At 38.4% G+C, this 26,734-nt stretch overlaps 5 protein-coding genes across 7 annotated transcripts; 2 read left to right on the forward strand and 3 right to left on the reverse strand.

Annotated features, from left to right (window-relative positions):
- The first annotated feature begins 311 nt into the window (after positions 1 to 311).
- On the forward strand, positions 312 to 3,737 carry LOC108101118 (S-formylglutathione hydrolase). 2 transcript variants are annotated; one of them, XM_017205338.2, is made up of 2 exons: positions 312 to 546; positions 2,766 to 3,737. In XM_017205338.2, exons 1-2 carry the CDS (start codon positions 418 to 420, stop codon positions 3,627 to 3,629), a joined length of 993 nt encoding a protein of 330 aa, XP_017060827.1. In that variant the 5' UTR covers positions 312 to 417; the 3' UTR covers positions 3,630 to 3,737. The 2 variants fall into 2 exon arrangements, with proteins under 2 accessions (XP_017060827.1, XP_017060828.1); XM_017205339.1 differs by lacking the exon at positions 312 to 546 and adding an exon at positions 2,586 to 2,700.
- On the reverse strand, positions 807 to 2,524 carry LOC108101117 (E3 ubiquitin-protein ligase RNF113A). The gene is made up of 3 exons (XM_017205336.1): positions 2,326 to 2,524; positions 1,543 to 2,269; positions 807 to 1,437 (listed from the first exon to the last, which is right to left on the reverse strand). Exons 1-3 carry the CDS (start codon positions 2,432 to 2,434, stop codon positions 1,200 to 1,202), a joined length of 1,074 nt encoding a protein of 357 aa, XP_017060825.1. The 5' UTR covers positions 2,435 to 2,524; the 3' UTR covers positions 807 to 1,199.
- A 449-nt stretch (positions 3,738 to 4,186) lies between the features above and the next one.
- On the forward strand, positions 4,187 to 25,713 carry LOC108101082. The gene is made up of 3 exons (XM_017205281.2): positions 4,187 to 4,534; positions 10,712 to 10,992; positions 22,343 to 25,713. The coding sequence occupies exons 2-3, from the start codon at positions 10,932 to 10,934 to the stop codon at positions 22,486 to 22,488; spliced, it is 207 nt and encodes a 68-aa protein (XP_017060770.1). The 5' UTR covers positions 4,187 to 4,534; positions 10,712 to 10,931; the 3' UTR covers positions 22,489 to 25,713.
- Positions 12,291 to 16,080, reverse strand: LOC108101079 (protein I'm not dead yet 2). 2 transcript variants are annotated; one of them, XM_017205276.2, is made up of 13 exons: positions 15,950 to 16,080; positions 15,762 to 15,892; positions 15,592 to 15,708; positions 14,964 to 15,112; positions 14,787 to 14,901; positions 14,514 to 14,569; positions 14,329 to 14,454; positions 13,939 to 14,274; positions 13,692 to 13,873; positions 13,138 to 13,331; positions 12,748 to 13,064; positions 12,462 to 12,632; positions 12,291 to 12,404 (listed from the first exon to the last, which is right to left on the reverse strand). In XM_017205276.2, exons 2-11 carry the CDS (start codon positions 15,774 to 15,776, stop codon positions 12,810 to 12,812), a joined length of 1,545 nt encoding a protein of 514 aa, XP_017060765.2. In that variant the 5' UTR covers positions 15,777 to 15,892; positions 15,950 to 16,080; the 3' UTR covers positions 12,291 to 12,404; positions 12,462 to 12,632; positions 12,748 to 12,809. The 2 variants fall into 2 exon arrangements, with proteins under 2 accessions (XP_017060765.2, XP_017060766.2); XM_017205277.2 differs by having other exon boundaries at positions 12,722 to 13,064.
- LOC108101078 (protein I'm not dead yet 2) lies at positions 16,060 to 18,888 on the reverse strand. The gene is made up of 13 exons (XM_017205275.1): positions 18,792 to 18,888; positions 18,620 to 18,737; positions 18,446 to 18,562; positions 18,161 to 18,309; positions 17,970 to 18,084; positions 17,865 to 17,920; positions 17,689 to 17,814; positions 17,294 to 17,629; positions 17,046 to 17,140; positions 16,895 to 16,981; positions 16,641 to 16,834; positions 16,371 to 16,508; positions 16,060 to 16,318 (listed from the first exon to the last, which is right to left on the reverse strand). The coding sequence occupies exons 1-13, from the start codon at positions 18,803 to 18,805 to the stop codon at positions 16,178 to 16,180; spliced, it is 1,686 nt and encodes a 561-aa protein (XP_017060764.1). The 5' UTR covers positions 18,806 to 18,888; the 3' UTR covers positions 16,060 to 16,177.
- Positions 25,714 to 26,734: the final 1,021 nt, after the last annotated feature.

The following is a 26,734-nucleotide window of genomic DNA, read 5'->3' on the forward strand; positions in this document are numbered from 1 at the left end:
TGGGCAGGGAATTCGGGATGGATTGTGAAAATTTGTGGCTAAGCTTCGATTCGTTACAATTGGCCAATATTTCGGCTTTGTGCTGCAGAACAATGTGGCCTAGAAGTTTGGCAGGAGATTTTTGAATTTAGCGGGGCAAAGTCAAACGAATTCCCTTATGTAAAATGCGAACGAAACCGGACAATTGAATTATGGATATAAAATTGCGCTAGACATTGGCCGCTGGTTTTAGTTCCTTGCCCATCTTCAATTTTGTGTTTGCTTGATTGTTTCACCCTTGACTTCCCCCACAGGAAGGGCCATAGTTGGCCTTGGCTTATTCAAGCCAAACGTTATTGAATACAGCATTGAAATCCTAAATTTGTTCCAACTCCCGTGGGCTAGTGTCACATAAACCCAAGCTAAGCGGCATTGGGCATGGGAAGACATTCGGTGCGTCTGCCAAGCGTGAGTGGTAACAGCTCTTTTGCATATTCCATAAACGCAGGTGGAACTCTTCGGAAAAGATTCACCGGAGTACTTAGCTTTGGCCACGTCATGTCCGAGGTGAGTTTCCTCTATTAATTTTAACGAATAGATCGAGAGACATTTACAATTATACAATAATAAGGTAATAATAAGAATAAATAATATAATATTTTAAAAAATACCTTAATAGTGCCTTATCAGCTTGAAAACAAATTTTAAAGATTTAAAAGTGCCGTAAGGATATTTGAACTTGTACAAATGCAAACAGAAAGTTCAAGAGTGCCTAAGAAAAGACCTAGGAAATTCACAACCAAATTTGTGATTAAAAAATATATATATATGTTAACGTAAAATTCAATGTTATATATTTTTAAACAAGCTTTCAGGTTTCATTATTTTAAAATGTAGGGTCTACTGCATTTATTATCTTGAGAGCGCCATCTATCGCTGATAAAGCTTTAAAACTTTACTTTTTACATGTCAAAAGATATGTAATACACCCAGAAGCTATTCGCATATTGCCATCGTTCGTTGGTAGTTCAATTTTCATTACAATTCGTAGAAATCATTTTAAAAGTTTCTTACAATTTCAATTTTCATTTCAATTCTTAGAAAACATTTTAAAAGTTTCTTACCACCTTAACTATGAATGTTCCTTCAGTAGTTGGCAGTGGCATAATCGTACTAACGCCCTCTAAACAGGAATTAAAAACTGTGGTATTTATTCAACTTTAATCACTCTCGGCGGAAGAAATCTCCTGAGCCTCAACCTCCTCCTCGTCGTTCTTTTCCGTCGCTCCGAGGTGCTCCTCATCGCTATCGGAGTTTTCCATGGGTATTGTCTTAAGACGAGCTATCAGCTCTTTGGCGGGATTGAAAATGCCATTGGTTTGCTGGGAGCAGATTATGCAGCGCTGCGATTTTTTGTACTGGGCCAAGGCACACTTTTCACAGAAATAGTGTTTGCATCTAGAATTAAATTATTAGTTAAGGTTATTTATAAAATTAAATGATTTAAAGCTTAAGTCGTCATTAGTAAGGGTGCAAATTCTATAAACTTTTCTAAATACTTACTTTGTTACCACGGGATTGACAAAACTTTGTCGGCAGATGTGGCACTTAAAAGGCAGTGATTCCTCGTCCGAGTGAATCTCGTATTTACCATCATCCCCGTCGGAATCGGCATCTCCCCTTCGCTGATTCTCGTGATCCATTTCAAGCTGCCATCCAGCCTTATAATCACTGCGATCGTGTAGAAACTTGCAGCTGTCTCCGAATCCGCAATACCCCGTTTCCTTGTAATCCTTGCAGATATCCGGCTGGTAATCCCACCTCACAGTGGCTCTCAAATGAGCAGGAGCTCTTATTGGACCACTTCGCACCATCCCCGAACTGGCATTTCCCGCTGCCGTGTCCTGCTTCTTGTAGTACTGCGCATAGTTGTTAATTCCGCGATATATCTTATCATCCGCCTTGCCCTCAAGTTCCTCGTTGATTTTCAGGGCACGTGCATGGATCGCCTGGGCATCGCGGTCTAATTCTGTATCCATTTCATTAATGGACGTGGCTCCCTGGTCCTGTGGCCCACTGGGAAGCGCCTCTCGCTTAGATTTGTATGCAATACCTAGTTTGTCATCATCGGAGGCGGAAGATGTGGCGTCTTCATCGGGTGCTCCCGCCTGGCGCTTTGCTTTGTTTAATGTCTTTGTGCTCTGAAAGTTAGGGTTCGTGCGCTTTCTGCGATTTTCTGCACGCACTAAGGCACTGGCTTTGCCCTTGGCATCCTCATCGCTGCTTTTGGCTGGAAATATTCAATTATTTATCCAAGTTTGCTTTTGGCGGTAAAGTTTGTCCTACCTGATTCGTTGCTGCTGCTGCTTTCCTTTTTGCGACGCATGGCGGCTCCTTTTTTTATGGTACGCTTCTTAAAGCCAAAGGCCGAGGTGCTAGCTGCTTCTTCCGACATTTTCCGGCTTGTGTTGAGCGGAAATTTCCTATTTATTAACGTTAAAAACAACAAGCAATTGCAATTTTGCAAATAAGCAACATCTTCTTCTTTTCTAGTGATGGGAATTTGGCCTATCGTTAATATTTGTAGTATTTTCTTAAGTGTGCGGGCACACTTAAATACTTTGGCGGCTGTATTTAAAATTAAACATGTGAATTAATTTAGGACTTTTCAGCGCACTTTGTATGGTTACACTTTCTGTTATCGCTTATTTTTAGCCACACGTAAATTTTATAAATTATTTGATTTCTTGTATTAAATATTGATTTGTACTATTACTTTACCGCAGAATATGACGCTCGAACAAGTCTCCACCGCCAAGTGCTTTGAGGGCGAGCAGCGTGTGTACCGTCACCGCTCCGGCACTCTGGATTGCGACATGACCTTTGGCGTCTTCCTGCCGCCGGCCGCTCTCGAAAATAAACCATGCCCGGTGCTCTTCTTTCTCAGCGGACTTACCTGCAACCACGAGAACTTCATCCAAAAGAGCGGCTTCCAGCAGCATGCCGCCCGCTACAACCTGATCGTAGTGAATCCGGATACATCGCCCAGGGGTGTGGAAATCGCCGGCCAAGATGATGCCTACGATTTTGGCAGCGGGGCTGGTTTTTATGTGGATGCCAAGCAGGAGCCGTGGTCCAAGCACTATAAGATGTACAGCTACGTGACTCAGGAGCTGGTGGATGTGATCAATGCCAACCTGCCCGTCGTTCCCGGCAGGCGGGGAATCTTCGGCCACAGCATGGGTGGCCATGGAGCTTTGATCTGTTCCCTCAAGAACCCAGGATTGTACCAGTCGGTATCAGCCTTCGCACCGATAGCCAATCCCACGGAATGCCCGTGGGGCCAAAAAGCTTTTGCCGGCTACTTGGGACCCAATTCGGCTGACTGGGCCCAGTGGGATGCCACGCACCTGGTTTCCCAGTACGAGAGCACCCCGCAGGAACTTTTTATTGACCAAGGTGGAGCAGACAACTTCCTCGCTGGCAAGCAACTTCTGCCGGAGAACCTCCTGGCCGCCGCTGCCGGTAACGATCACATTCAGACCATCTTCAAGCAACGCGAGGGGTACGACCACGGCTACTTCTACATCGCCACCTTTATCGCTGAGCATGTTGCCTACCATGCCGCCCTACTCAACGCCCCCGTTTGATGGTCTTCTTCGATATTGGATTCCCTGTTTCCTTCTACGTTTCCATCGGATTGTATTCTGATAAAATCGTTATAATTCGGAAATAAATCAAAGGTATATATATATATATTTATGCTTGATCTTTTTTTAATATTTAAAAAGTTATTCTTAACTTGTAACCTGGTTTCTGTGTAATGAGTCAAGGCTAACAATTTTTCCCATTTTAAGGGAATTCTTTACGAAATTGATAACATGAGCATAAAAGCATTTAGTAGTATTTAAAAGATTAGATTACTAACATGATTTTATGATTTGGGGAACGAACAAGTATATTAAAATTGAAAAGGAAATTGTTTTTTATTAAATCCTGATCTGAAGCTGAAGCTTACTTAGTAATAGGTATAATTTAGTCGACGCATTAAACTGGACTTTATTTTCATGCAAAACTTGGGGTCTGGGTAAAAGCTCGCATCGTAGTAAAAGCTCTCCGGCTGTTGGTCCACGGCATGCTGGTAACTTTCGCATCCTGGCATCCTTCGCTCGATTCATTCATCAGTAGAACCAACGCCGTCTGATGGGACAGATGTCCTAGTGGCCAAAGGGGAACCAACGACTCCAAGCGACATCTCGACTCGTTTGGCGCCAGATTTACTCGGACCAATCGGAGTCGGCTACTCCGTATTTACGTGACTGCGTGTGTACGCGGAATAGTCCTGTTTTTTCGTCCTCGTTTGTTTGTGTGATTTCGCGCGCTTTTGTGTCGCCCGCTGTCCGGACGTCTTATATACCAACGGGTCGGAAAATCGGGCTCCAAAAAAAGGGATTAAAAAAGGCGTGAGATTTGCGGCCGACTGCTGGACGACTGCCAGAGGACTGAAATCTTAATTAGCCATTTAATGGCAGTTGGCAGACAACAAAGGCCGATGGTAAGCCCCCTGCCATATGGCCAATATAAATCAATTAAAGACCGCGCGCAGATCTTGGCAGCCTGTCAGCCACCCAGGTGTGGTATTGGTACCACTTTTCCTTACTTTTATGAGCAACTGTACGACTTGTTTTATGGCCGTCGTTTTACTGCATGCTGGCATTTTTACACTTCCATCAGCACTCCATTTTTCACAGTTCAGAGTCAAGTTCACGCTCCGCATCCCATTTGCCATCCATCAAGTTTTCCGATGCTTCTAAGGGTCCTCGGCTTTAAACTTATTTAAAGTATTTAAGCCTTGTTTTTACTGGAAATCATTTGCATATTATGATTTAGCTATTGAATTTTACGGGTTTATTATCAAATAGAACTTTGGAAACAATTTGGGTCTTTATATAATTGGTATTCAGCTCAATGGAAATTGTTTTTATTACTTTTTAAGGCTAGTATAAGCTGAAAGAAAACATTTTTGCTTTTCTTTGCTTCAAAGCTTCATTTAAACGTACTCAATTTGTTAAATATTTGACTTTTTGGTTTGTTTGAAAAATCACAAACAGACATAAAGTTGATCCTGTACAAAACAGTGAGCTTAGATTGCTTCTATGGCAATTCACAGTCACAGATTATAGATTATCTGTGAAAAGACTTTGCATAAACGAAGTGGATAAGTATTTTAGAACTCTCTTGAAAATATAAAAGCTTCTGCAAGGCTTAAAAAGAATTTTAAAAGGCTCTGGGCAGTGACAAAAAGTTTTTTCTTGACAGGTGAGGAAACAGGGAATACAAAAGAAATTCGTAGAATAACTTCGTCAAACGTAAAATTGTTAAGAAAACAAGTTCAATTTAAACAACACCCATTTGCCGTACTTTAAGTCTCTATAAACACTATCAATACAGGTAAAATCTTTATTAAGATACATCGACTCAATTTTTGAGGGTGGCAAATTTAATTTTTCCTAGAAAAATACAGCAGGGAATTCTCATTTAAAACTGAAAACCGATATAAAACAAATTAAAAACATGCATCAATAAATAAAATCGAACATCCACGCCTTTAAAATAATAGCCAAAACAAATTCTCTCGCAAACTGGGTTTTCTCCTTTCTGTGACATTAATTTTAGACTGGGTCAAAATTCGTCGACATGATGTCATATTCAAACTTTCCAGTGAAAAGCAGTTTTGTTTTTGGATCAAACATTTTAAATTCTTTAACACGTTGATTTGACAACGTTTCTGAGTGACAGCTTAATTATTAAACACGAAAAACGCTTTAAAATGTATTGCATACCTGAGCAGCTTTTACGTGGATAACATTCAACAAAAATACGCAAATGTTTATCGCCAATTGTTTTATCAAGATGTACTCTGAAATTAATGCGACCATTACAAGCAGATTTATCTTCTTAGCTGTATTAAAACTAAGTCGTTTATAACAGAAACGCTTTTTAAATTATGCATAAAGCGGTAGTAAAAAATGAGTTCTCACTCTGGGCTCCTCTTAAAAATTTGCATTAAAAAAGAATCATTTTCATTTTACTGGTCACTAAAATAAAAACTTTTTCAAACTTCCTTATTGTGCTGCCATTAAACCGCCTTAAACTATTAAACGTTTTCTTTAAATCGTTTATGAGCACCCCCACGTAAAAATTTCTGCCATATTAAATGCAACCGACTTGTGCAATCTTACCATTTATATAGTCCTTCTCGGCAGTTGCTTAAGGCACTCAAACCATCTATTGCGTTTCAATATTTCAAGGAAAGCCCCTTAAAAGCCGGATAAGACATTGAAAGCGTCGATTTCCTTTAACCGCCATGCAATTCGAAATGGGGAGGCAAAACAAGTCAAGCAAGGAAGTTTGGTTAAAGCATGGTTGGCCTCAAGTTTGTGGCCCACACATGTGCAATTAATAAACATCTTGGTCGGAAAGTTTTCCCCAGTCTAATTACAGGTTAAGCTTGTTCGAACATCTTAGCAAATCCCAGGTGGATCAAAATATTGTGTACTGAGGTGGCCAAATGCGATAGGTAAATAAAAGTGTTTACCTCTGCAGTTGAGGGGGAAAACTGATTTGTTTGGGAAGACGCTACAAGGGAAAATTCCAATAAAGTAAGCGGAAAATCAATAAAAGCCAATTTAAGAAAAGTGAAAAGGAGAACGTTGTCATTTATTTGCGAGTCTCTTAGTTCAGCAATTGCGATTTTTCTACTTGAAGATTAATATCCGTTTTTTTTTTTGTCAATCTTGACGGAAAACTTTTTCCTCTGAAGTCTACGAACTTATGTTTGGAATCGAACTGAAATTCGTAATTAAATTAAACTTAAATTGATTTGAATTGATTGAATTTCACGAAGATAATTATTTTTTTCCTGAGCCAGAGTAAGCTGTAGAGAATTTGAATCTGTTTATTGTGCTCTTCTTACAAAATAGCAGTATAAACAGAAGCTATTTTAAAATAAAGCATCCATTAGCACATCAATTAACTCTATGTACATATTGTACCTGGAACACATCACACATAGTGAGTGCTGGGGTGGACCGCAGTTTATCACGCATACGCAGTGTTGACATATTTTATTAAATACTTTTTTCCACTCTAATAAAATGGTTATTTTGCTGAATAGCGTGAATACTGAATGCATATGAGTTACGGTCTTCATTTAAAAGTTAATCAGCTTTATTAACTAATGTTATTAATTCTGCTGTTTTGCTAATTAAAGTTGGTCAATGTATTTTTAATTTTCTGATACAAAGAATTTACAAACTATTATCAATCCACAATCCAATAATGTTTTAATTATTTAACTTTACTCAAATGTTTAAGACGACCACAATGCCTTAAAGCTAGACTTTATAATTTTGTAAATGTTTCAATACGTTCATCCCAACGCCCCTTCACTCAAGGCAAATATGTAGTCAAGTTCTTCAAATGAGAGGGGGTAAATGGAAGGATCGAATCGGTTTTTCATTGAAAGTAGTCGGGTGTGTGGACAACTCTGACCTGACTGACAATTAGGCCAATCATGAGGAATCACTTGCCACGACAAACGCCTGGGCCACGTGCATACGTACAAATTGATGTATTGTTTTCGGGACGCCGAGAGCCCCATCAGAAGCCATCAGGGAGTTCTCCGGGAAGTGGATCCATGGACAGGCTCTCGGTGCAGGGACGCAAATTCAACGGAAAATGTACGCCATCCAAATAATTTAGACAATGGCACTCGTGCGCACACGCCATGCCCAGGAAACAGGATGTGGCATACGCCACACTCACACACGCACACTCCATGTTGTATGTCACCACACACACTCACACAAAGAGCGCCATAAACACACACCAGTGAGGACACACAGAAACAGACAAAGCCTGACAAAATACAGAGAAACAGAGGCGACGATTTTAGTACTATTTTCGGTCATCACTTGGCTTTATGGGAGGTCAGATCCAAAAACGGAACCTATTGGGACCCGCCATGGAACCCGTCATTCTGGACAGCCTCTGGGTTCCCAGCTGCCTCTTCCTATCTCTCCACCAATTCCCTTTATCGCAGTCCCATTATTTCTTTTGCGCTGGTGTGTATCTGCTGTCCAACATATGTTCTCACTTAGACTGCGGTCGTATTCCTTGGCTTTTGTCTCAAAAGCTGCAACTACACTTAAGTAAAATGCGGCATTAAACAAAAATAGCTAAGAGAGACAAAAATGCGTTTACTAAAATTAATTTACAGTAAAATTTGAAAAAAAAAATAATTTAAGTTTTAATTTTAAAAAACTTTTGTAAATAATATTATATTGAGATGTTTCTACATATTTATTTCCCTTAAAATTAAATTATAGTTAAATATATATTAGCTATATTTTTGTTGACTTCTTTAATTTTTGTCTTGATTCTCTCTTATTTTTATAAAGGCTATTGGCACTTGAGACATTCAATTTTAAAAAAAGTGCTTTTAAAAAGCTAGCACTATGAAAACAAATAAAAGTTGACAACGCAAAATGCAATAAATGTCTTTTTTAAAAGACTCAGATTATCTTGCTTTCAAAGCGATTTGTTTCTTAGTGTGAGACAACATGGCAGAGGAAAATACAAAACACACAAACAGCAGAGCGGAAAACTTCTATTATTATTTGTTTGCCACCTTTTTAAAAGAAGGACCTGGATCTGTTGTTGGGGGCGAAAGAGGAATTGCTCTTTCAACGTGTAATTGAGTTTGCACCGAGTACGTGCAAGAAATTTTGAACACAGTCCCGGTGAAAACTTTGGCTTATAATCGAATTTAATGCCCACGAAAAAAAATGACAAAGGATGCATATTTTAATTTGAATAAATTTACGAATGGAACATATTGTTGTGCGTAGAAGTAGATAAATTGCGTTAGGCCCGAGAAATTGGGCAACAAAAAGTTAGCCATACACAAAAGTTCATCTCGATTGGCAGGAATCTAATAGCTGGAACACAGATTAGCTGGCCAAGAAGTTAGTCCGCGTCAAACTTTTCCAGCTATTTAGCCAGACAGCAAAACTTTCCTTGATTGATGATGCTCTACGGGACAAGTTGCTGCTGGAAAACTGTTCGTTATCAGATGGGGTTGAACTGAATTAATTTTCATTTTACGAAATTAATAGAAAATCGCTTTTATCTCATTTAAATATCTTAGCGCCTGTTGAAATCCGCCCGATAAATATGCAAATAACGAACTGGTAATTGGTCGCGGTAGACTTTAAATTGAGATTTATTTGTTTGTGATTGAGGTTGGAAAACCTTTTTAATTATTAAATTTGTGGATTCAGTAAATGCCACGTGACGGTTTTATGTAAAATAATACTTTGATGTTGAATTTGCTTATATTGAAACTTTGTCACTTTATTTTTGGTCCCATCACGCACAAAACTTGTCCTTTGGCTCGACAACCTTTTAACAACCTTACGAACTATCCGATAACACAGCTCTGCCACTTGATTTCAGCAGCTTCAGTTAAGTTTTAATTAAGTTAAAGCCACACCTTACATATCCGACAAAGGAAAACCAATTTGCGCTAAGCTCACATTTGAGCTCGGAGTTTATCGTCGGCAAATTGCAATGTGCCCACTTGCCATGGCAAATCGCAGAGCTCATTTGGCCCAATTCGCTCCGTTGTAGTAGACCCATCAAAAAGCTCTGAGCAGAGTAAATGGAGCAGACTAACTAGAGAAACGCATCAGGCATAAACCGCACTGCCTTCACCTTTGGATCCCCTGTGATCCTTATGCATGCAATTTCCAAATTGCTTTCTCTAAGCTGGAAAACAATTTATGTGTGTAAATTGGCCCCGCCCACCAGCACACAATCAGGCGCACTCACGCCCATTCACCTCTGGCTGCAAAGCGTCTTACACTAATTACACAAATTGAACACAATTTATTGTTGCCATGGAAGTAAAACTCGATGGTTCCTCCTGCTGTTGCTCCTGGCGACACGCTCCAAGTGGCAGCAATTTGGTTAATATTAAATAAGTACTTGCATATTAATTATATGCATAATTACACGACCAGACGAGGCGGGCTCTCCTGTTTGGTGTTTGCTGTAATTAAAACACGCTGACATTGCGTATACGTAACGTGACTAGCGGCTAAGTAGGGTGTTCCCAGAAGTGAAACCCATTTAAGCCGAACAAAGGAAAACAGATTTAATTTGCATGTTGGAATGGCTTTATATCTGGTTTTAATCAGGAATTATATTTTTCTATGTTGGGGAAAGATGTCCATTAAGAGTCACGTATACGTAATGTTGGCTGAGCTCGGCTAACGATTTAAAAATCATTCTTTTGTTTAAATATCAACTCAATAACCCTATTCTAAGCAATACAGAAATGTATTAAAATGTCTTTGTCTAACAAATCTTTCTATATACCTACACATTGCTGTAGATACAAACTTAAGCAAATAATAAATCTCGGTTTATTTTCTCTTTCTTGCCATATTTACTCTTTTAGTTTTTCGCAAAACCCAGAACACTAAATGACTTATTTCCATATCCGGTTTCACTATGCCGTCGGCATTCGTTTTGCCTCTTTGTGTTTGCGATTTCTGATTTCTGTTTCGTACCCAAGTTCATTATGCTTTTGACAGAGTCATTAACAATTTGTTGGTCTAGATTTACTCAGATTTTATTTGCATTCCTTTCCGCTTTTCTCGGCCAGTTGTTTTTCCGGAAGCATCGGGAGCAGAAGCAGCAGCAGCCGCAGGAGGAACTGTAGCACGGCCAAAAGCCGATCAGCGGGCCATTCAGCTTTGAGTGTTTTATGGTCCCGGAGTGGCAGCTACAGAGCTCTAACAACTAACTACTAACAAGAACAACACACCGGCTTAAGGCAGCAGGAAGTATCAACACGAGCGAAGGAAACAAACCAATCTATAAAGATGGCCGGCGGGGGCAGGACAGCCGGCAAATACGGTTATTCGGACAACAATTATTACAGTGGTGAGTAGATAAGGATAATGCGGACAGTGATGAAGAAATCCGGAGAAGACTTAGCCATGCATAAGAGATTTATGACTGATATATTTTTAAACAGTATATACTGTAATGCTGTGAAGCATTTTGCTTGCTGAAATATTGGACTTACTTGCGTTCTTTTTGTTGATGTTTTTATTATCGATGCCGCAAAAAAAATAATAACATTCAAAGATTTTAAATGATGTATAAATGAATTCAAATGCTTGGAATCTTATTAAATATTTTTTTTATATTTATAAAACATTTTCTAGTTAAAGGTTTACGTGAAAGAATATTTTTATTAATATTTGAAATTCCTAAAATAAGTTCAAACGTACATTTTTATCATGAATATTAAATTTAACTTATTTACTAACCCACCAATGAACCTGAACAACCCCTCATAAATATATTTTGTGGAACAGCTTTTAATGATGTATAATAATTGCACTGAAAGCTTTTATTCATATCTGTTTATAAATAATTCAATTCGCCCATTTACCTTTCTGCACGGCAGACTGAGCACCGAAACAGGCTGAAGAAAATGTCTAAATAAAACAAATTATGTTTATTGAAATCTGTCATTATTATTGGTATATGAATAAATGACGAGCCCCATTGTTATTTCGAACCCTAACCACTGTATGGCATTTCCTTCGAGGATATTAGGGGGGTGGAAGGATGGATGGGTGGATGGATGGGTGGGTGGTTCGTTGTCCGCTCTGTCGCCCATTTGGCGGGCTTATGTTGGCCCCCCGATGGCGTCTTCCTGACGTCCTGCTGATGAAGTCCTGCCGCATGCCCCACCGTAATCAGTGTTGAAAAGCGTGTTTTTATTCGTGTCTTGATTACGTATGTATATTCTGCTTGTCAGGGTTTTTATTACATTTATTTCTCTGCCTTCATATACTCGTGCACATGAGTACTCGCATCGGAATTTTCCTGCCTTGTACGTTATTTGTTTATGCGTACGTCGGCTGGGGATTTGCGCGCTATAAATGGGTCCTTAGATACTCGGCATATCATTCACGCATGAAAGCGATATAATTCAGTTCTTTGGAGTAATGATGTTTGGCTTGATTTTATACCGACTTACCGCCGCGAATGTGAATGAGTTCAGGTGAAGGAGCAGCCAAATGATTTCTTGCTGTGTTTGCATGAAGTTTTTGTTTTCTCTTGGCCAAAAATGTCTGCAAACTCAGTTTGAACGCCCAAAAACGGCCACCCGCAGTCAAGATTTCCTCCCAACCCAAGTCCCTATTTATCCATTGAGAGGACTTTCGTACTTTTATAAAGTTTTTCGTAGTTTTTATTGCCACAAATTGTGCGTAATGTATTTATTGGTCATCAAACAAAGACAAAAATAAGCCGACGTAAAAGAGGAGGACCACCTAGAACTGAGACTAAGTTAGTAAGAGACAATTAAGAATATTTAAGATGAAAATTGTTCTTACTTTTTGCATTCTCACCAACAAAATTATTGCCAAAACAAAAATGCCGTTCTGTGTACTTAAAAGGTATTTTGATTTGACAGAAATTTTGTTGGAGATTCCGAAAATTGGTAAACACCTTGATTTTTTGAGCCCATTGGCGTGAAAATGATTTTGCAATTGATTGTTGCTTATCTGTGAATTTTTTCAGTATGACATTAATATTTTAAGCCTTTATGATGTATGTGCAACTGGTCGAATGCATTCGAATGGTTGATTCTAACCTTTTACGACTTATCCGAAATTTTACCTTATAAAATATATTTCTATAGTTGTTCCCTTTTACGGCTTTGGTTTTTATCTATGGGTTTGCTATTCTGCCCATGACGGAAATTCCTTAGAACTCGGGAAAATCAGCATACTCCACACGGTTCCGGTAATTAGCAAGCACCAGAAGGACCAAAATGTTGGCAGAATTCCAGCGACGGCCATGTACTTAGTTTTCAAACCCGAATAGCCGGAAATGATGGCATTAGGCGGAGTGCTCACTGGCAAATGGAAAGCCAAGCTGCAGGCCAGGGCAGAAGGAAAGGACAATGTGATGGGATGTACCTTGATAGCCAGGGCCTACCGACGAAGTAATTTACAAACACAATTATTAGAAATCAGTAATTAAGATAAAGCATTATGAGCGACTTACCATTTCAAAGAAGATCGGGATCAAAATGTTACAGATAGCCACATTGGAAGCGAAAGCGGTGCAGAATAGGGAAATTACGATGCACATGGCCACCACCAGGACATAGTGCATATTCCCGGCGAAGGCCAAGGACTCTCCCAGCATTTTGGCCATTCCGCTCACACGGCTGCCTTCAGCCAAAGCAAATCCTCCACCTTTCAAAATACAATTGTTAAGTATTTGCTATTTCGAGTAATGTAATAATTTAAATTATGTTGTTATATAATATGTGTGCAATCTTTATTCAGATAGCTCCAAAGACACCGCAGAATTTTATAACTCATTAAATTAATCAATTTAATTCGAAAGGAAGATATATATATCATACTTATGAAATAGAATAGAGATATTCCCATTACTTTTTTTGTGTTCATAGAAAGTAGGCAATAATAAAAATTAAACTCAGTTTACTGCATCGAATTAGAACAACCAAATTTTATATCCTTTTCTTATACTTGGAGTGTGGCTTACTTCTTGTGTTTTCTAAATGCCCAAACCTTATGAGAGTTACATACCTAGCAGAAAGCACAGTCCGAAGGGCGTATACTTATGGCAGTAGACCCAGGAGAGGCAGGCATCCAGCGATTGCCCTGGGAACGGAGCCTTTCCGCAGCAGTACTTGAAGAAGGTGTACTGAGTGGGGAGGGCGAAGAGCAGCAAGACCGAGAAAAATACCGGCGGTCCACTGCCTATTTTTCTAATAGAGATAGCATAAAGCAATTAGTTGTTTCATTAAATAACAATATTTCAATAGAAACTCACTGTGCATTCAAAAAGTCAGCCCAGCCGTCAAAGAAACCCGGCTTGCGCGTGAAGAGAAGGAAAATCATTAGGATGAATAGCAAGGCCACTTGGATCTCGTGGCAACTCATTGGTCCTAGTTCCTGCTTGCGCTGCTTGATCACCGTCTTAACCACATCCTGGCTTTCCGTACCCTTTTTTACCTCCTGGCCAATCTTGCTGTTTGGCCGGAAGAGACCCATGTGGGTAATTTGCAAAGAGAAGAAGGTGAGGGTGATGAGCACGACGACCACAAATGGAATGGAGTACGCCATGAAGACGGGAAAGTCAATCTTCTCCACGGAGTCGGGAAATCGCCTGCGGGGAAACTAGTTGGTACCAAATCAACGGGCATTCCCAACCAATCCTTACGTGTCGTATAGGCCCTTGTACGTCAGGTTGGTTCCAGTTCCAATCAGGGTACCACATCCGCCAATTGACGAAGCGTACGCAATGCCAAAATAGAAAGCCATCGATATGGAAGACGGGTGCGGAGGACTGAAAGAAATCGGGATTGAGTGTAACTAAGGCGCAGTCTGTGGAAATTTATTACATACTCGCCCTCTTCCATGGGCTCCTCTTCCTGCGTCTTATAAATGGCAAAAATTTTTTGCTAAAAAAAAAACGAAAGAATAACAACAAAATATCAGGTTTTACCTTATTTTAAAGATGAAGCGGTTAGGTTTAGTTTATAGATTATAAAAATACTAAATATGTAGAATCAATTATTTGAAATGGTTAATGCATTCCTGCATAATGCACTATTTATATGGAACAAACAAAATGAGCTATCGAGTTCATCCTAAATTATACCAAACAAAGATCCTTACCGCATCCATTTCATTGAGCACGGCCTTGACAATGGGACACATCATGGCGGTGGCTGCCGAGTTCGAAATCCAGAGCGATATGAAGCAGGTCACCATGACCAGGCCGAAGTGTAAACTGTGGACGGGACCAAACACAAGTTCTAATTTTAATAATTTCTACCTTAAAGTAAGACTTACCGCCTGGGGCTACAACCTACTATTAGGATGGTGGTGAGAGCGATACGCTGGTGAAGATTGCTATATTCGATGGCCAGAGCGATTAGCAAGCCCCCCAGAAACATTACCACGGTGTCGCTGAAGTAAAAACTGCACACCTTATCCGATGGCTTTTTAAAGAAAAAAACGAATTAATATATAAAAAAACATTTGATAAAGCAGCAAGCTTTAATCTTATTCTATCATGTCAACATTTTGATCATCATTTTGTAAGCTTGTCTATTATTCTACCAACATATATTTCGACTATGGTTGCCAGGTATTTTTGAAGATTTAATAGTATGTATCACAAAATACTTTATTTTTATCTTTAAAAGCAAGGTTTTTTTGTACATTTTATGCAAAACGTTTTATGTTAGAAATTTGTAAACTTTAGAAAGATTTCTTAACGAACAACCAAGTAATGACGATGATAAACTTCTTAGAATATTTAATAAATTTAATTTTTTTTAATTTAGATGAAAATACCTATAGGTGTACAGAACAAAGTTTTCAATTTTGAACTAAGAACAAGCGAGTTGATTCGCTTTTTTGAAGAACTTCCCATTCGATTTGAAAGTTACTCCCCTTACTTTTTAAGCTTACTTACCAAAATGCTGAATAAAGGCAGAAACACCACCGGAAACAGGGCGGTCAAGTAGAGGGGAATGGCCTCGGTGATCCAGAAGAGCGCCATGTTGGCCACCAGGTACATGCACACCCATGCCTGCGGAATGAGGAATGCAATTATCCACTATGGGACGAGACCGCAATACTCACTTTGTTATCCTCCATTATGCCATAAAGAAACAGTGGTAATGTGATGAGGGGGTATAACGAGGGTCGCTTTGCCCCTCCAATGGAAACCGCAACATCTCTTTATTGCCGTTCCACCTCCGAGTTTATCGTCACTGCAAGACAAGATCTAAGGTCACCTGGTCATTTTAAATCGATTTCGGAAATCTTACTCGGCCATTTTTTGTTTAACCGCAACAACTTGGGAAAGGAATCTTTTGTGCTAAGCAAAACACTTTTCTAATGACTCACTCATCAACTGGTAAAATGAAAGTGACAGAAATTTCAAATTTGAATCCAAATGTATTTTTGTTTAATTTCACATAAGTAGCAAAGGCTTCTCTAAAAAAGTATTCAAGAAATTCCGTGAACCAAAGTTAAACAAAGGAATCGATTCGCGATCAGATATTGCTCTCGTTCTTAATTTGCTTAGCCCAATCCGGAAAGGAACTGGTTTCCGGATAGATTACCATTCCCCACGTATTCGTGTTTATGATTATCATAAAGTATCCAATAATGGTGGGCATTATACCGATGCAGGCCTGTAAATGTCATTTTTAAACTGGATTATCTACATAGTTATGTTTCTCTTACAAAGTATTTCGTCTTGATGTGGGCGTAATTGCAAACAATTGCATTTGGTGGTGTGCTAACTGGTAGAAAAAAGCACAAGCTACAGGCTAAACATGCTGGCAAAGTCAAAATCAAGGGATGCATTTCCAGGACAAGGGCCTGTAAATAAAAAAAATCGATGAAGCGTATAGTTTTGTTTATCAAATGCTCAGATCGTCTGCCATTTTACTCTTCGTAAATAGTCATTTTCTTCGGTCTAACATATGCCCTTAAAATTTATTTAGAACTTACCATTTCGCATAAAATCGGTATAACAATGTTGGCCACGACAACGTTAGAGTTAAAAGTGGAGAAGAACATTGTCATTGCGACCGTAATCATCTGTACTGAAATGTGTGGCATTCCTACTAGGACTTGCATGGCCCTGGCAACCATTATGGTAACACCAGTTCTTTTGCTGGCTTCCGCTAAGGCGAATCCACCCCCTGTTATAAGGAATGGGAAATAGAGTACAAAGACTGGACTTGGAAGTTGGGAAAACATACCCAACAGAAACAAGAGACCCCAGGATACGTTATTATGAACATATCGCCAAGAAAGAAGCGCATCTATTGCTTGGCCGGAAAAGGGAGCTACAAGGTAAGGTAAGGCAAGGTTATAGGTCAACCGATCTGCTCAAAAATATGGCGTACTTACGATTGCCACAACAGTATTTAAAGAAGACATATTGCGTGGGCAATGCAAAGGCGAGTAGAACAATAACAAACAGTCCACAAGAGCTTCCTACGGGCCTTATAAGGATACAAAAACTTCTTATTAGCAATTTGGTAAATTTGATAAGTTCATGACAAATAAATTGCAATGTATTACCTTTTGCTAACTTTGTTTTTGTATCAGTGTATTAATCATTTACTTTGGTAATATTTCTTTAAACAATTACTCACTGCGCGTTCAAAAAGTCGGCCCAACCTGGAAAAAATCCTGGTTTGCGGGTAATGAGGATAGCAATCATTAGACCGAACAGAATGGAAACTTGGATCTCGTGGCAGGACATTGGACCTAACTCAATATAATGCTGTCGCAAAACGTCTTCCAACAATTTTCGGTTCTGGTTGGCTTCCGCGATCAATTTGCCCACTTTGCTTTTCGGCCGAAACAAACCCATGTGGCTGATCAGCACAGCTATAATGACGAGCGCTATGTAACCGATTACCATCAGGGGGATCGTGTAGAACATGAAGTTGGTAAATGAAACCTCCTCCACTGAAGTGGGAAATCTCCTGCGGAAAATGACAGCTGTGTTTCTAAATCCCGAGAATACCCTAAACGACTGTCTTACTGATCGTAAATTCCCTTAAAGACCAGGTTCGTTCCAGTGCCTATCAAGGTTCCCAGCCCTCCAATTGTTGCGGAGTAGGCCACGCCAATGTACATGGCCATCGTTATCTTGGACGGATGGGGTGGTCTATAGTTGGAATGGTTATAGATAAAACCCAATTCATAGCGTTTACTTACTCGCCCTCCTCCACTGGCTCTTCCTCTTGGGTCATATACACGGGAAATATGTTGTTCTAAAAGTAGATTGGACAGTTGGCCAAATATCAAAACCAATTTACTTACGGCTTCAAGTTCATTGACCACCGCCTTGACTATGGGACACATCATTGCCGTGCCAGCTGAGTTCGATATCCACAGTCCCATGAAAACGCTCACACCCACCAATCCCACATATAAGCTGTGCCACACGAACATTTTATAGATTTCATTAATGCATGAAATCAAGAAAAATAATTTTCACGCGAAGTTCTTACCGCCTTGGACTTCCACCAATTATCCGGATAACTCTCAGTGCAATCCTTGTGTGAAGATTGCAATACTCAATGGCCAAGGCAACCATAAGTCCACCCATGAACATGACAATGGTGTCGGAAAAGTACAGTTTACACAATTCATCGGAAGGCTAAAAAACAATTGGTGATTCCAATAACTTAACGTTTATAATCGATTTTACCAATATTTTTAAATCAAAACATGGAAGGCTAGGAATTCATTTAAGTTTGGACGATTCCTTAGCTTTCGCCTAAATCGTTACTTACCACAATAGAAAACATTGGGCAAAACACAATGGGAATCAATGCAGTTATGTAAATAGGCAAAGCTTCGGTTATCCACAGAAGGGCCATGGTGGCTATAAGATACAGACACTTGAACTCCTGATACATCCGCTCGATTTATTAAATGATACTTCCGTTGATACAATATGCACTTACAGCCCTGTCGTTCTTTAAACCATAAGCCAAGAGCGGCAGCGTCAATATGGGTATAACTGCGGTGAGTTTTCCCTTCCAGTGGTACTTGCAACAGCGGAGGAGTCCAAACTCCCTGGGTCTAAAAACAAGGCAGTGTGAGAATGGTGGTTGCACTGGCGACTTTTCTCTTTACTCTGGTTCTGCCATATCGCCGGTCGAAATGAAACACCAATTGGTTTGTTAATTCGGCTTAAAACGTGTTTAGTATTTGTAGTGTGTGTAGATCTTAGGAGCAGTGTACACTAAGTTATTTAACCATTTTCAACGAAAGCTATTTTGCTTTTGATTGCCATTGTGCGCCATCTTGCTTTATTGTCGGCGGCAATACCCTTCATGTTGGAAAGAAAATTTAATCCCGATTCACTTTGAAGTCATCTAATTGATTATTTTCCCCCAACCTACCACTTCTCTTCAATCGGAGGAAGTCTAATTGAAATTAAAGAAAGCTTTCTAGTTAAATTAACATTGTTTCATCCAAAGAAAGCTTCAATTAGCATATGTACTATACAAAAAATATCACTGAAATAATTTTAAAAACTTTTCAAAATACTTTTATATGTTATATTTTATTTTAATATTTAATAAAAATTAAATTTCATTACAAGTACAAGTGAAAATATAATTTTTAAAAATGTATCAGTTTAAATCCCTGCTGATTGATATTTTAGTTTATTTGATTTTTGGGTTTTGTCATACAATTTCTACTTCAAGGATGCCTTGTCGGAGTGCTCGAGAAGTTCTTCTTCAATCTGGTCCTAATGAAATTCCTTAATGTTGGGCAAATCTTTGTGGCCACAAAGCATCTCGAAAGATGTCAGACACAGGACACACAGGACGCAAACACACGCACGTACACACACACACAAACAAACTTCTCACAGGATATTACATAACGCCGGTTGAGTGTGAGACCCTTATTTTCATGCCTTCCCACAATGCTTTTATATTTTTTGTATTCTGTCTATTCACATAATCTGTCAAATGACTTTATTGACTGTATTTTCGGTCGGGAAGAGAACAATAAATGAAATTTAATACATATCGGCCGGCAGGACATGTGTCCTTGGTTGGAGCCAAGAAAACGGTTGGGCTCATCCGCTCGTAAACCTTAATAATTTACGCTCAGTTTAGCCCGGTTTTGGCCCAAGGGCTCCGACGGTTTCCATTACGGATTTCAATTTGCCGCAGAGGCGTTCGTCTCCTGCAATCGCTTTGCATATTTCACGCAACCATAACTTACATTTTGACAGCCCGAACTTTTCCAGGCGGCTCGGATAGGCATTTCTATGAATTATTGTTTGATGTGCCAAACTTTTGTTGCGCTTTTAATGCTTCAAGCAACCGCAAATTCGTGGTCCCGAAATAAATCTTATAAATGTCTGAACAAACACCAAGAGTACAGAGCAAATGCCACAAAACTTTGACCGCACTTGAATGCCATTGAAAAGTTCTGCAGAATTGCCAAAGTGGCTAATGATACAATTGTCGGTTCAAAGTTCTTCCTAATTGGTACATTATAGCACTGAAACTCTTGTGGGATCCCATTAAACTTGACCATGCGGTCACATTTCAAAATCACAAGAGCCTGTTTTTCCAAGGCTTTCAATTATTTCCTTCTTAAAGAAATTGGACACCAATTAGTGTACCCTGTCTTGTGTTCTGTACGTTTAAACTAGTATGACGTGGGAAAACATCAGCAGTTTGCTTTTAAATCAGTTCTTTTGTGGTTTAAACAAACAACAGCTTTAGTGGAAGTTGAAAGCATTGAATCAGGAAATTTAGTTTTTTTTTAATCCCGCCTCGGTCATTTGTCGACAAGGCTTTAATGCAAAACTAATTTTCACTTTCAGTTGACGATAAATACATAGGTGCGAAACAGATTGTATGCTCTTCTCAGATGTTATTTAAATTTTATAAACATATGTATTATCGTGATCAAAGATACTTTTTTAATGTAAACCTGCATTTTTTATTTAAAATAATAAGATCAATCAAAGTAAACAAAGTAATAAAATATTGAAATATTAAATATAGAAGAAATATAGAACAACGAAATAACATTTAGTAGTATCTCTTTAGCAATTTTTCTATTAGCATACGTTTTAAGTTGAATTTTGTATTTAGGAAACAGAAGTATATTTTATTCGCATGTTTGGGGAATGGGAACTTTCCATAAATCGTATTTATCTCCTAACATTTCGCCGAAAATTATCTGCATCCATTTGAATTTTATGGGCTGCACAGCAGGTGAGCATTTTTGGCCAGGGAAGCAATCAAAATGATTGCCTATTTATCCGGGCCGAGTGACCATGAACTGTGGGCCATGGAGAACACTCAACGCCTCGATGCCGACAATCAGGCACATTAACCGCAAAAACACTCGTATGCCTGGCCATGCATATATACTTTGTATATTGTATAGAACGGGAGATTTATGGTGAACCATTGCTTTGGGCCATGGCCCATTGGGCCCAAAGCCGTCGTAACACGAGCCTTCTAATTAACAAATCTGTGGTGGCGTCGCTCTGGCTGCCTGTAAACAGGATTTTAATTTGTTTGATGTGTGTCGAGTGCTAACGGCGAGCGAATGCTCGGCATCGATTATGTGTTAAATTACCCATAAAGCAAACATCTGGCCCAAATGGACCCGAACAATGAGAGCCTATTTGCAACGAGTCGGAAAAGTGTAAATGGCTTTGGTTTCGCCAAATTAAAATTCTACCAACTACGCTTTAATTTTAAGAATTCATTTAAAAACTGCCAGCGGCTTTTTCGCAAATAATTTAATTCAATCCTCTAAAAGTTTTTCGCATTGCAATCCATTGAGCCGCAACTCAACTTTTTAAACTAATTAGGGAAATCCGTTTAATTTGTTGAAATGCAAATTGGTATTATTCATTTTTAAATTTTAATTACTTTTTGTAGATTTAATTACCTATTTTGTATTTTTGTGTTTATAAAACTAATTTGTTAGGAAGAAACAATGAGATTGTTTGAGACTTAAAATTTAATTTTCACAGTGATTATATGCATATGAAAACTTTATTAGTTGGCTGAATAAGAATATTTTTAAATCTACGGTCTGCAATTTGATAAGTAAATAAGGGTATGCAAACATGAATTCAGAATTTTAAAGTAAACACAATATTATTTTCAATTTTTTATATATTATATTAACCTTATATGTTCGCTGAAATGTAAATCAGGATTAAAAATTTAATCCCAGACAATCGAATTTCTCAATTTATTTGTGTCGATAATTGCGTTAATAATCCATATGTAGCACGATCGTAAAATATTGAAACAGCTGCCGTTACAAAAAAGGGAGTTGCAAATCCAATTTTCATATTATTTTTGTTTATTGCGAGTTTTTATGTCTCCTTTGTGTGTGGTTGTGTGTGGTTGTGTGCGTGGGTTGCCATCCAGATTGCTTCTGGCATATGGCCGTCGTTTAATCTTTATAACAATGCATTTGTCATGGTCGAGGATAATTTTTTTGTGTTTCGTATTGTTTGAATATGCATGGAGCTCTTAAACCCGAAATGTTGATTGGCAAACGGCAGCGGGGAGCCCACAACCCACCGAGTCCCCTTTTTTCCACCCATTCTCCGCCCACCTGACATGAATAATTGTTTGTAATTTGTCAGCGAGGCCTCTAAATCGTGTTTCTTTCGCTTTTTGCAGGTCACTCGTACAAGAGCATCAACGACGAGATTATACTGGTCAGCATCATAATGGGGATTACCATACTGGTCCTCATCACCATCGCCCTGTGCTACATTGCGTATGAGAAATGCCAGAAGAAGCGGGAGTATTACATTAACGCCTAAAGAAAGATGAGGCTTCCTTTTTCTTTGTCCTGTGTTTGCATTCTTTTGCATCGGTGGCACAGCAAGGCTAAATGTCAACACGGTCTGCTACAATGTTGACGTTGACGATTTAGTTGGCCAACAAAAATAGCCCAGAGTGGCTGCAACCACCATTGTTTTTTTCCGCACACAAACCCAAACCCAAACCCCGGCAGACACGTACTATACACAAATCGGAAAGCGGAGGAATTTGTGCTGTTTAAACGTCCGCATTCTCTGTTGGTTTTGCCACAGTTGCAGTTTCTCAAGTGGCAGGGAGCATGGCTCTATTGTTTGCCCACTGTGCACAGTGGGTTCCTCTCGGCCACTTGACATTTGTCCAGCCAATTAGGCGTTCGCCATTTCGTAAACGGTTGTTTTAAGACCGCGTTAGACAAAATATAATCAGCACAAGGAATTGCTTTGCGCTTGAATAGCACTCCTTAAATTTGGCACTATGTATGTCTGACTGCCAGACAAAGAGGGTCTCAAGACTTTCATAAACTCGTGTTTTTATGCCGCGCCCGGGTATTTCAATTTAAAATGCAATTCACTCGCATTCCACCATGCAGCAACCTTTTGTTTGTCAAACCGAGGAGGAATAATAAAAAAGAGCCAACCGAAACCCCATACCACTGCATAATGGCGGCGAACGAAAAATAAGCGATACTTTTGCAAGTGCGCTGTGTCGATATTGTTGCCCCAAAGCATTGGGAACATTGTGCATACGCACGGGGAAAATGTGGCAAGCTATAGCAAAAAGCATTGGTTATAAAGCATATTTCTATTAAAAAACGAAGAATCTAATTTTCGATTTAATTTATCTTTTTTTTACAAATTGTTTTACTTACATATAACATATCTCATAAAACCGTTTTAAAACTTGTTTTGCTTGCATATTCAAGAATGGAATGAATTGATATTCATTTTTTAAAAAACATTTTCAAACGATAAAGGTTTTTTAAGAATTTCAGTATTACTAAATCAAAAAAGTTCTTTTTGGTTCTCATAGCGCTTAAATTGTATTTCACCTTCTGCTTAAATATTTTCTGTGTGTATTTCCACACACATTCCAATTTCGAATATTGACAGCGCGGGAGCATTTAACCAACCAATGGACGGAGACAAGCCCGGCTAGTGAGTGACTTTTCTTATATCCCTTTCGGTTGGCCTTCTTTTTGCTTTCGGGGTTTTATTCGGATGTGGGTTCAAGAACGTATCTCGAGGCTGTAATAATAAAAACAGTAACGGAAACTGGGTGCAATGCACACGAACAAAGCATGAAAGAACAATAAAAGAAATCGCCCAGCGATTTTGTGGCAGCAAAGCGATTCTGAACCGGAGATAGAGGCCAGAAAGAGTTGGCATTAAATTAGAGCAAAATGAGCCACATTTAAAGGTCCTTTGCCAAACTGAGCTGATAGCATATATTAAAGCCCTTGTCTTGTCGGCCGGAAGGTCAAAAAAAAATGTATGTTGAGTATAAATCTTATTACCGACACACATCCCATCCACAAAGAAAAAGCAAACACATCCGCCTTTTTGCCAATGTGTCGAGAACTCAATGTTAATCAGCTTAGACAACCTCCGTCATCGGTTTCGAGGCATTTCGTTGTATTTTCTGTTTTTTTAGGCACATCAAGGGGCCTGAGAGCAAACAAATAACTCGACTCCGTGGGTGTGGTGTTTTATCCCCGGGAAATGCTTTTAAAAATTAAACAACTGATAAATGACAAAGTTCGTTGGACCAGAAATTATCGTTTGACAAATTGGCAGGCCATGATGAGAGCTCATCAATTGCTTGGCAACCACGTGGAGACCGAGTCCTGTTAAATCCTGCGACTGGAAAGCACTTACAGCAAAGCCAGACGAATTACTTATGACTAAATGGGTCTATTGACATGGAAAATTAACCCTAAGAAGATTTTACGTTGAATAACGAGTTTATGCCTGAAGTTTATTTTTATCTTGGGGTCATAAGTCCTATTATTCCAGGACCTATTCACGTCTTTAAGCTTGGTTGGCTTAAACCCTATATGAAGTAAAGAATTTCGTTTGTTATCAATAAAACATTTTCATTGACTTAACTTAAAAGTCAATAGCAAAGTGTCAGCTTGCATTAAAGTTGTGTTTAGTTGGTTTTTTAAATAAATTTGTTTCTTTTTACTCATTTTTTTTTTTTTATAATACATTATTAACCTATTAAAGAATCTCCATTCTTCATAATTTAAAACTTTGACCACAAACTGCGCACAAAAGTTAACTTGACACTCAACCACCGAAATGTAGTTTGATAGTGCATCATCAACAATAGCCATGGAAAGTAAAAAATGGAAAGGGAAAAACTTTACTAATTATCCGTTAAGCAAGAAAAATACCAGCATAAAAACGCAGAGACGCTCAAAGAGCAACAATAAATTTTACGACGACCATAAAAAAAAGATTGGACGAACACGCGGGGCACAAATTTAAGCACTTTCGTGTGTCTGAGTCAGGATAAATTTAGTTTTGGGGAGCAAAGGTTCGCCACTTAAAATGCATCCTTATCCTTTCAAACTTCATTGCGCTGCGTGCGAAAAGAATGACTCAAAGCTTTTTAAACGGACTCAGATACACAGCCACCCAAAAATACTCTCCCACAGCACATGTAGTCAACTTTACGTCCAGTTTTATAGTTTTTTTATGTATAGCTGTCTCACTAATTGCCACATGACTTGGCCAAAGATGAAAAGGACGCCCCAGGACGAAACGAAATTAATGAAATTACTTTAGTGTCGCTGGAACGGACGTATTGTGTATTGTATATGCATTTATCCAATTGCACTTCGAGCGTAGCATATAGATATCTATGTAACCGAGATAGATGTGACCACTTATACTTAGTAAACTATTGAATTTGTAGCTAATTCGAAGGCAGTGCACTCTTTTTTGTCATGAAAAGGGGGACCAAACGTACAATGAAACAAAGAATTCAATACGAAAAATGTGTACTTTATTTTAACTAACTAAATCTGAATAAGTGAGATCTATAAATGTTGATAGTAGTGTGAAAATTGTTACAACTATATTCGATATACTTTATGTACAACAATACAATAAAAAAGGTTTATGCATGTTATTAAACATAAGTTTGAGATTTATTCAGAAATCTGATATGAAAATGTTACTTTGAGTACTAGCAAATATTTAAAAGTAAATAAAACATAATAATAATAACTTTTTTAATGGTTTTTTTAATGTGATATTTATATAATGTGGGCATACTAAATAGCTTGTTAAATACCTAAGTGTTCGTTTGCAGGTAAGTTTTCTTTTAACTTTTGATTTATTTTTATTTAAAATGTGTTTGTATGAGAACTTCGCATACAGAACAGGAAATCATTTCAGATTTAAGCAAAAAATTAATATTGAAGTAAACTTTGTATAATAATAATAATATGTCGGAAATACTGTGTTAAAATTTGGAGTCGATTAGAGTCAAACTAACGGAGTTACAGCGTTTTAAACGACCGAATTTGGAGGAATTTTGACGTATACAATACTTTAAGTCGAAAACATTATTTTAAAAGTCGGTGAACATCAGAACTCAAAATCTGCTGAACCAATCCTGTTTTATCACAAAGTCTTCAACTAAACACGCAGGTAATCAGGAATAGTTTTTTTAATTTTTTTCTATTTTTAAAAAGTAAATTAAAAGGAATTTTTTGAGCTAAAATATCACTTTTCACTTCCAAGTGCTGCAAATCATTTTTGCATATCACTTTTCTTTAAAGATGAACCGTTAACGTTAACTTTTTCTGGGCGCTTCTGAAGATGAACCATCACAGGCTTATTTCTAAATACTTTGCATTAAAATTTTTTTCTAATACTCTTCAAGAGTTGAACAACAATATGTCATTTAAATTAATGAAATTAAATTACACATTTCCCCACAAAAAAGTTCAAATATGGACACTTTTTTGGCCTTTAAAACATTACCTCCTTTAAGGTTAATATCAGTGTAAATAAAAAGCTTGTGTCCAATATTATGGAAATTATAGTGTCAAACATTAGCGGCTTTCACTTTCTTAGAAGTTTTCTTGTCTTCTTGAAAGAGAAACATATCATTTTATTACCCTTATTTGTTTGTTTGAATCCAATTAAAACAAACTAAACTTTGAAAAACGTTACAACTGATGTGTGACCAGCTTTGCGCAACTGTGAGGTATTTTTCGGGGCTTAGCTTCGG

Source organism: Drosophila ficusphila, unplaced genomic scaffold (assembly GCF_018152265.1).
Source record: "Drosophila ficusphila isolate 14025-0441.05 unplaced genomic scaffold, ASM1815226v1 contig_791, whole genome shotgun sequence".
In the NCBI taxonomy this organism is placed as follows: domain Eukaryota; kingdom Metazoa; phylum Arthropoda; class Insecta; order Diptera; family Drosophilidae; genus Drosophila; species Drosophila ficusphila.

Excerpts from the sequence above, each read along its gene's own strand:
- LOC108101082 (XM_017205281.2), top strand. The coding sequence starts at position 10,932 with ATGGCCGGCGGGGGCAGGACAGCCGGCAAATACGGTTATTCGGACAAC. Across the intron at positions 10,993-22,342 it reads GGACAACAATTATTACAGTG|GTCACTCGTACAAGAGCATC; the intron begins GTGAGTAGATAA and ends CGCTTTTTGCAG.
- LOC108101078 (XM_017205275.1), bottom strand. Across the intron at positions 17,141-17,293 it reads GCCGACTTTTTGAACGCGCA|GCCCGTAGGAAGCTCTTGTG; the intron begins GTGAGTAATTGT and ends TATCCTTATAAG. Across the intron at positions 16,835-16,894 it reads GGGTCTCTTGTTTCTGTTGG|GGGGTGGATTCGCCTTAGCG; the intron begins GTATGTTTTCCC and ends TCCTTATAACAG.
- LOC108101117 (XM_017205336.1), bottom strand. The coding sequence starts at position 2,434 with ATGTCGGAAGAAGCAGCTAGCACCTCGGCCTTTGGCTTTAAGAAGCGT. Across the intron at positions 2,270-2,325 it reads CAGCAGCAGCAACGAATCAG|CCAAAAGCAGCGATGAGGAT; the intron begins GTAGGACAAACT and ends GAATATTTCCAG. Across the intron at positions 1,438-1,542 it reads GTCAATCCCGTGGTAACAAA|ATGCAAACACTATTTCTGTG; the intron begins GTAAGTATTTAG and ends ATTTAATTCTAG.
- LOC108101118 (XM_017205338.2), top strand. The coding sequence starts at position 418 with ATGGGAAGACATTCGGTGCGTCTGCCAAGCGTGAGTGGTAACAGCTCT. Across the intron at positions 547-2,765 it reads TTGGCCACGTCATGTCCGAG|AATATGACGCTCGAACAAGT; the intron begins GTGAGTTTCCTC and ends ACTTTACCGCAG.
- LOC108101079 (XM_017205276.2), bottom strand. Across the intron at positions 15,113-15,591 it reads TGCCTTTATTCAGCATTTTG|CCATCGGATAAGGTGTGCAG; the intron begins GTAAGTAAGCTT and ends TTCTTTAAAAAG. Across the intron at positions 13,065-13,137 it reads TCCCGATCTTCTTTGAAATG|GCCCTGGCTATCAAGGTACA; the intron begins GTAAGTCGCTCA and ends CTTCGTCGGTAG.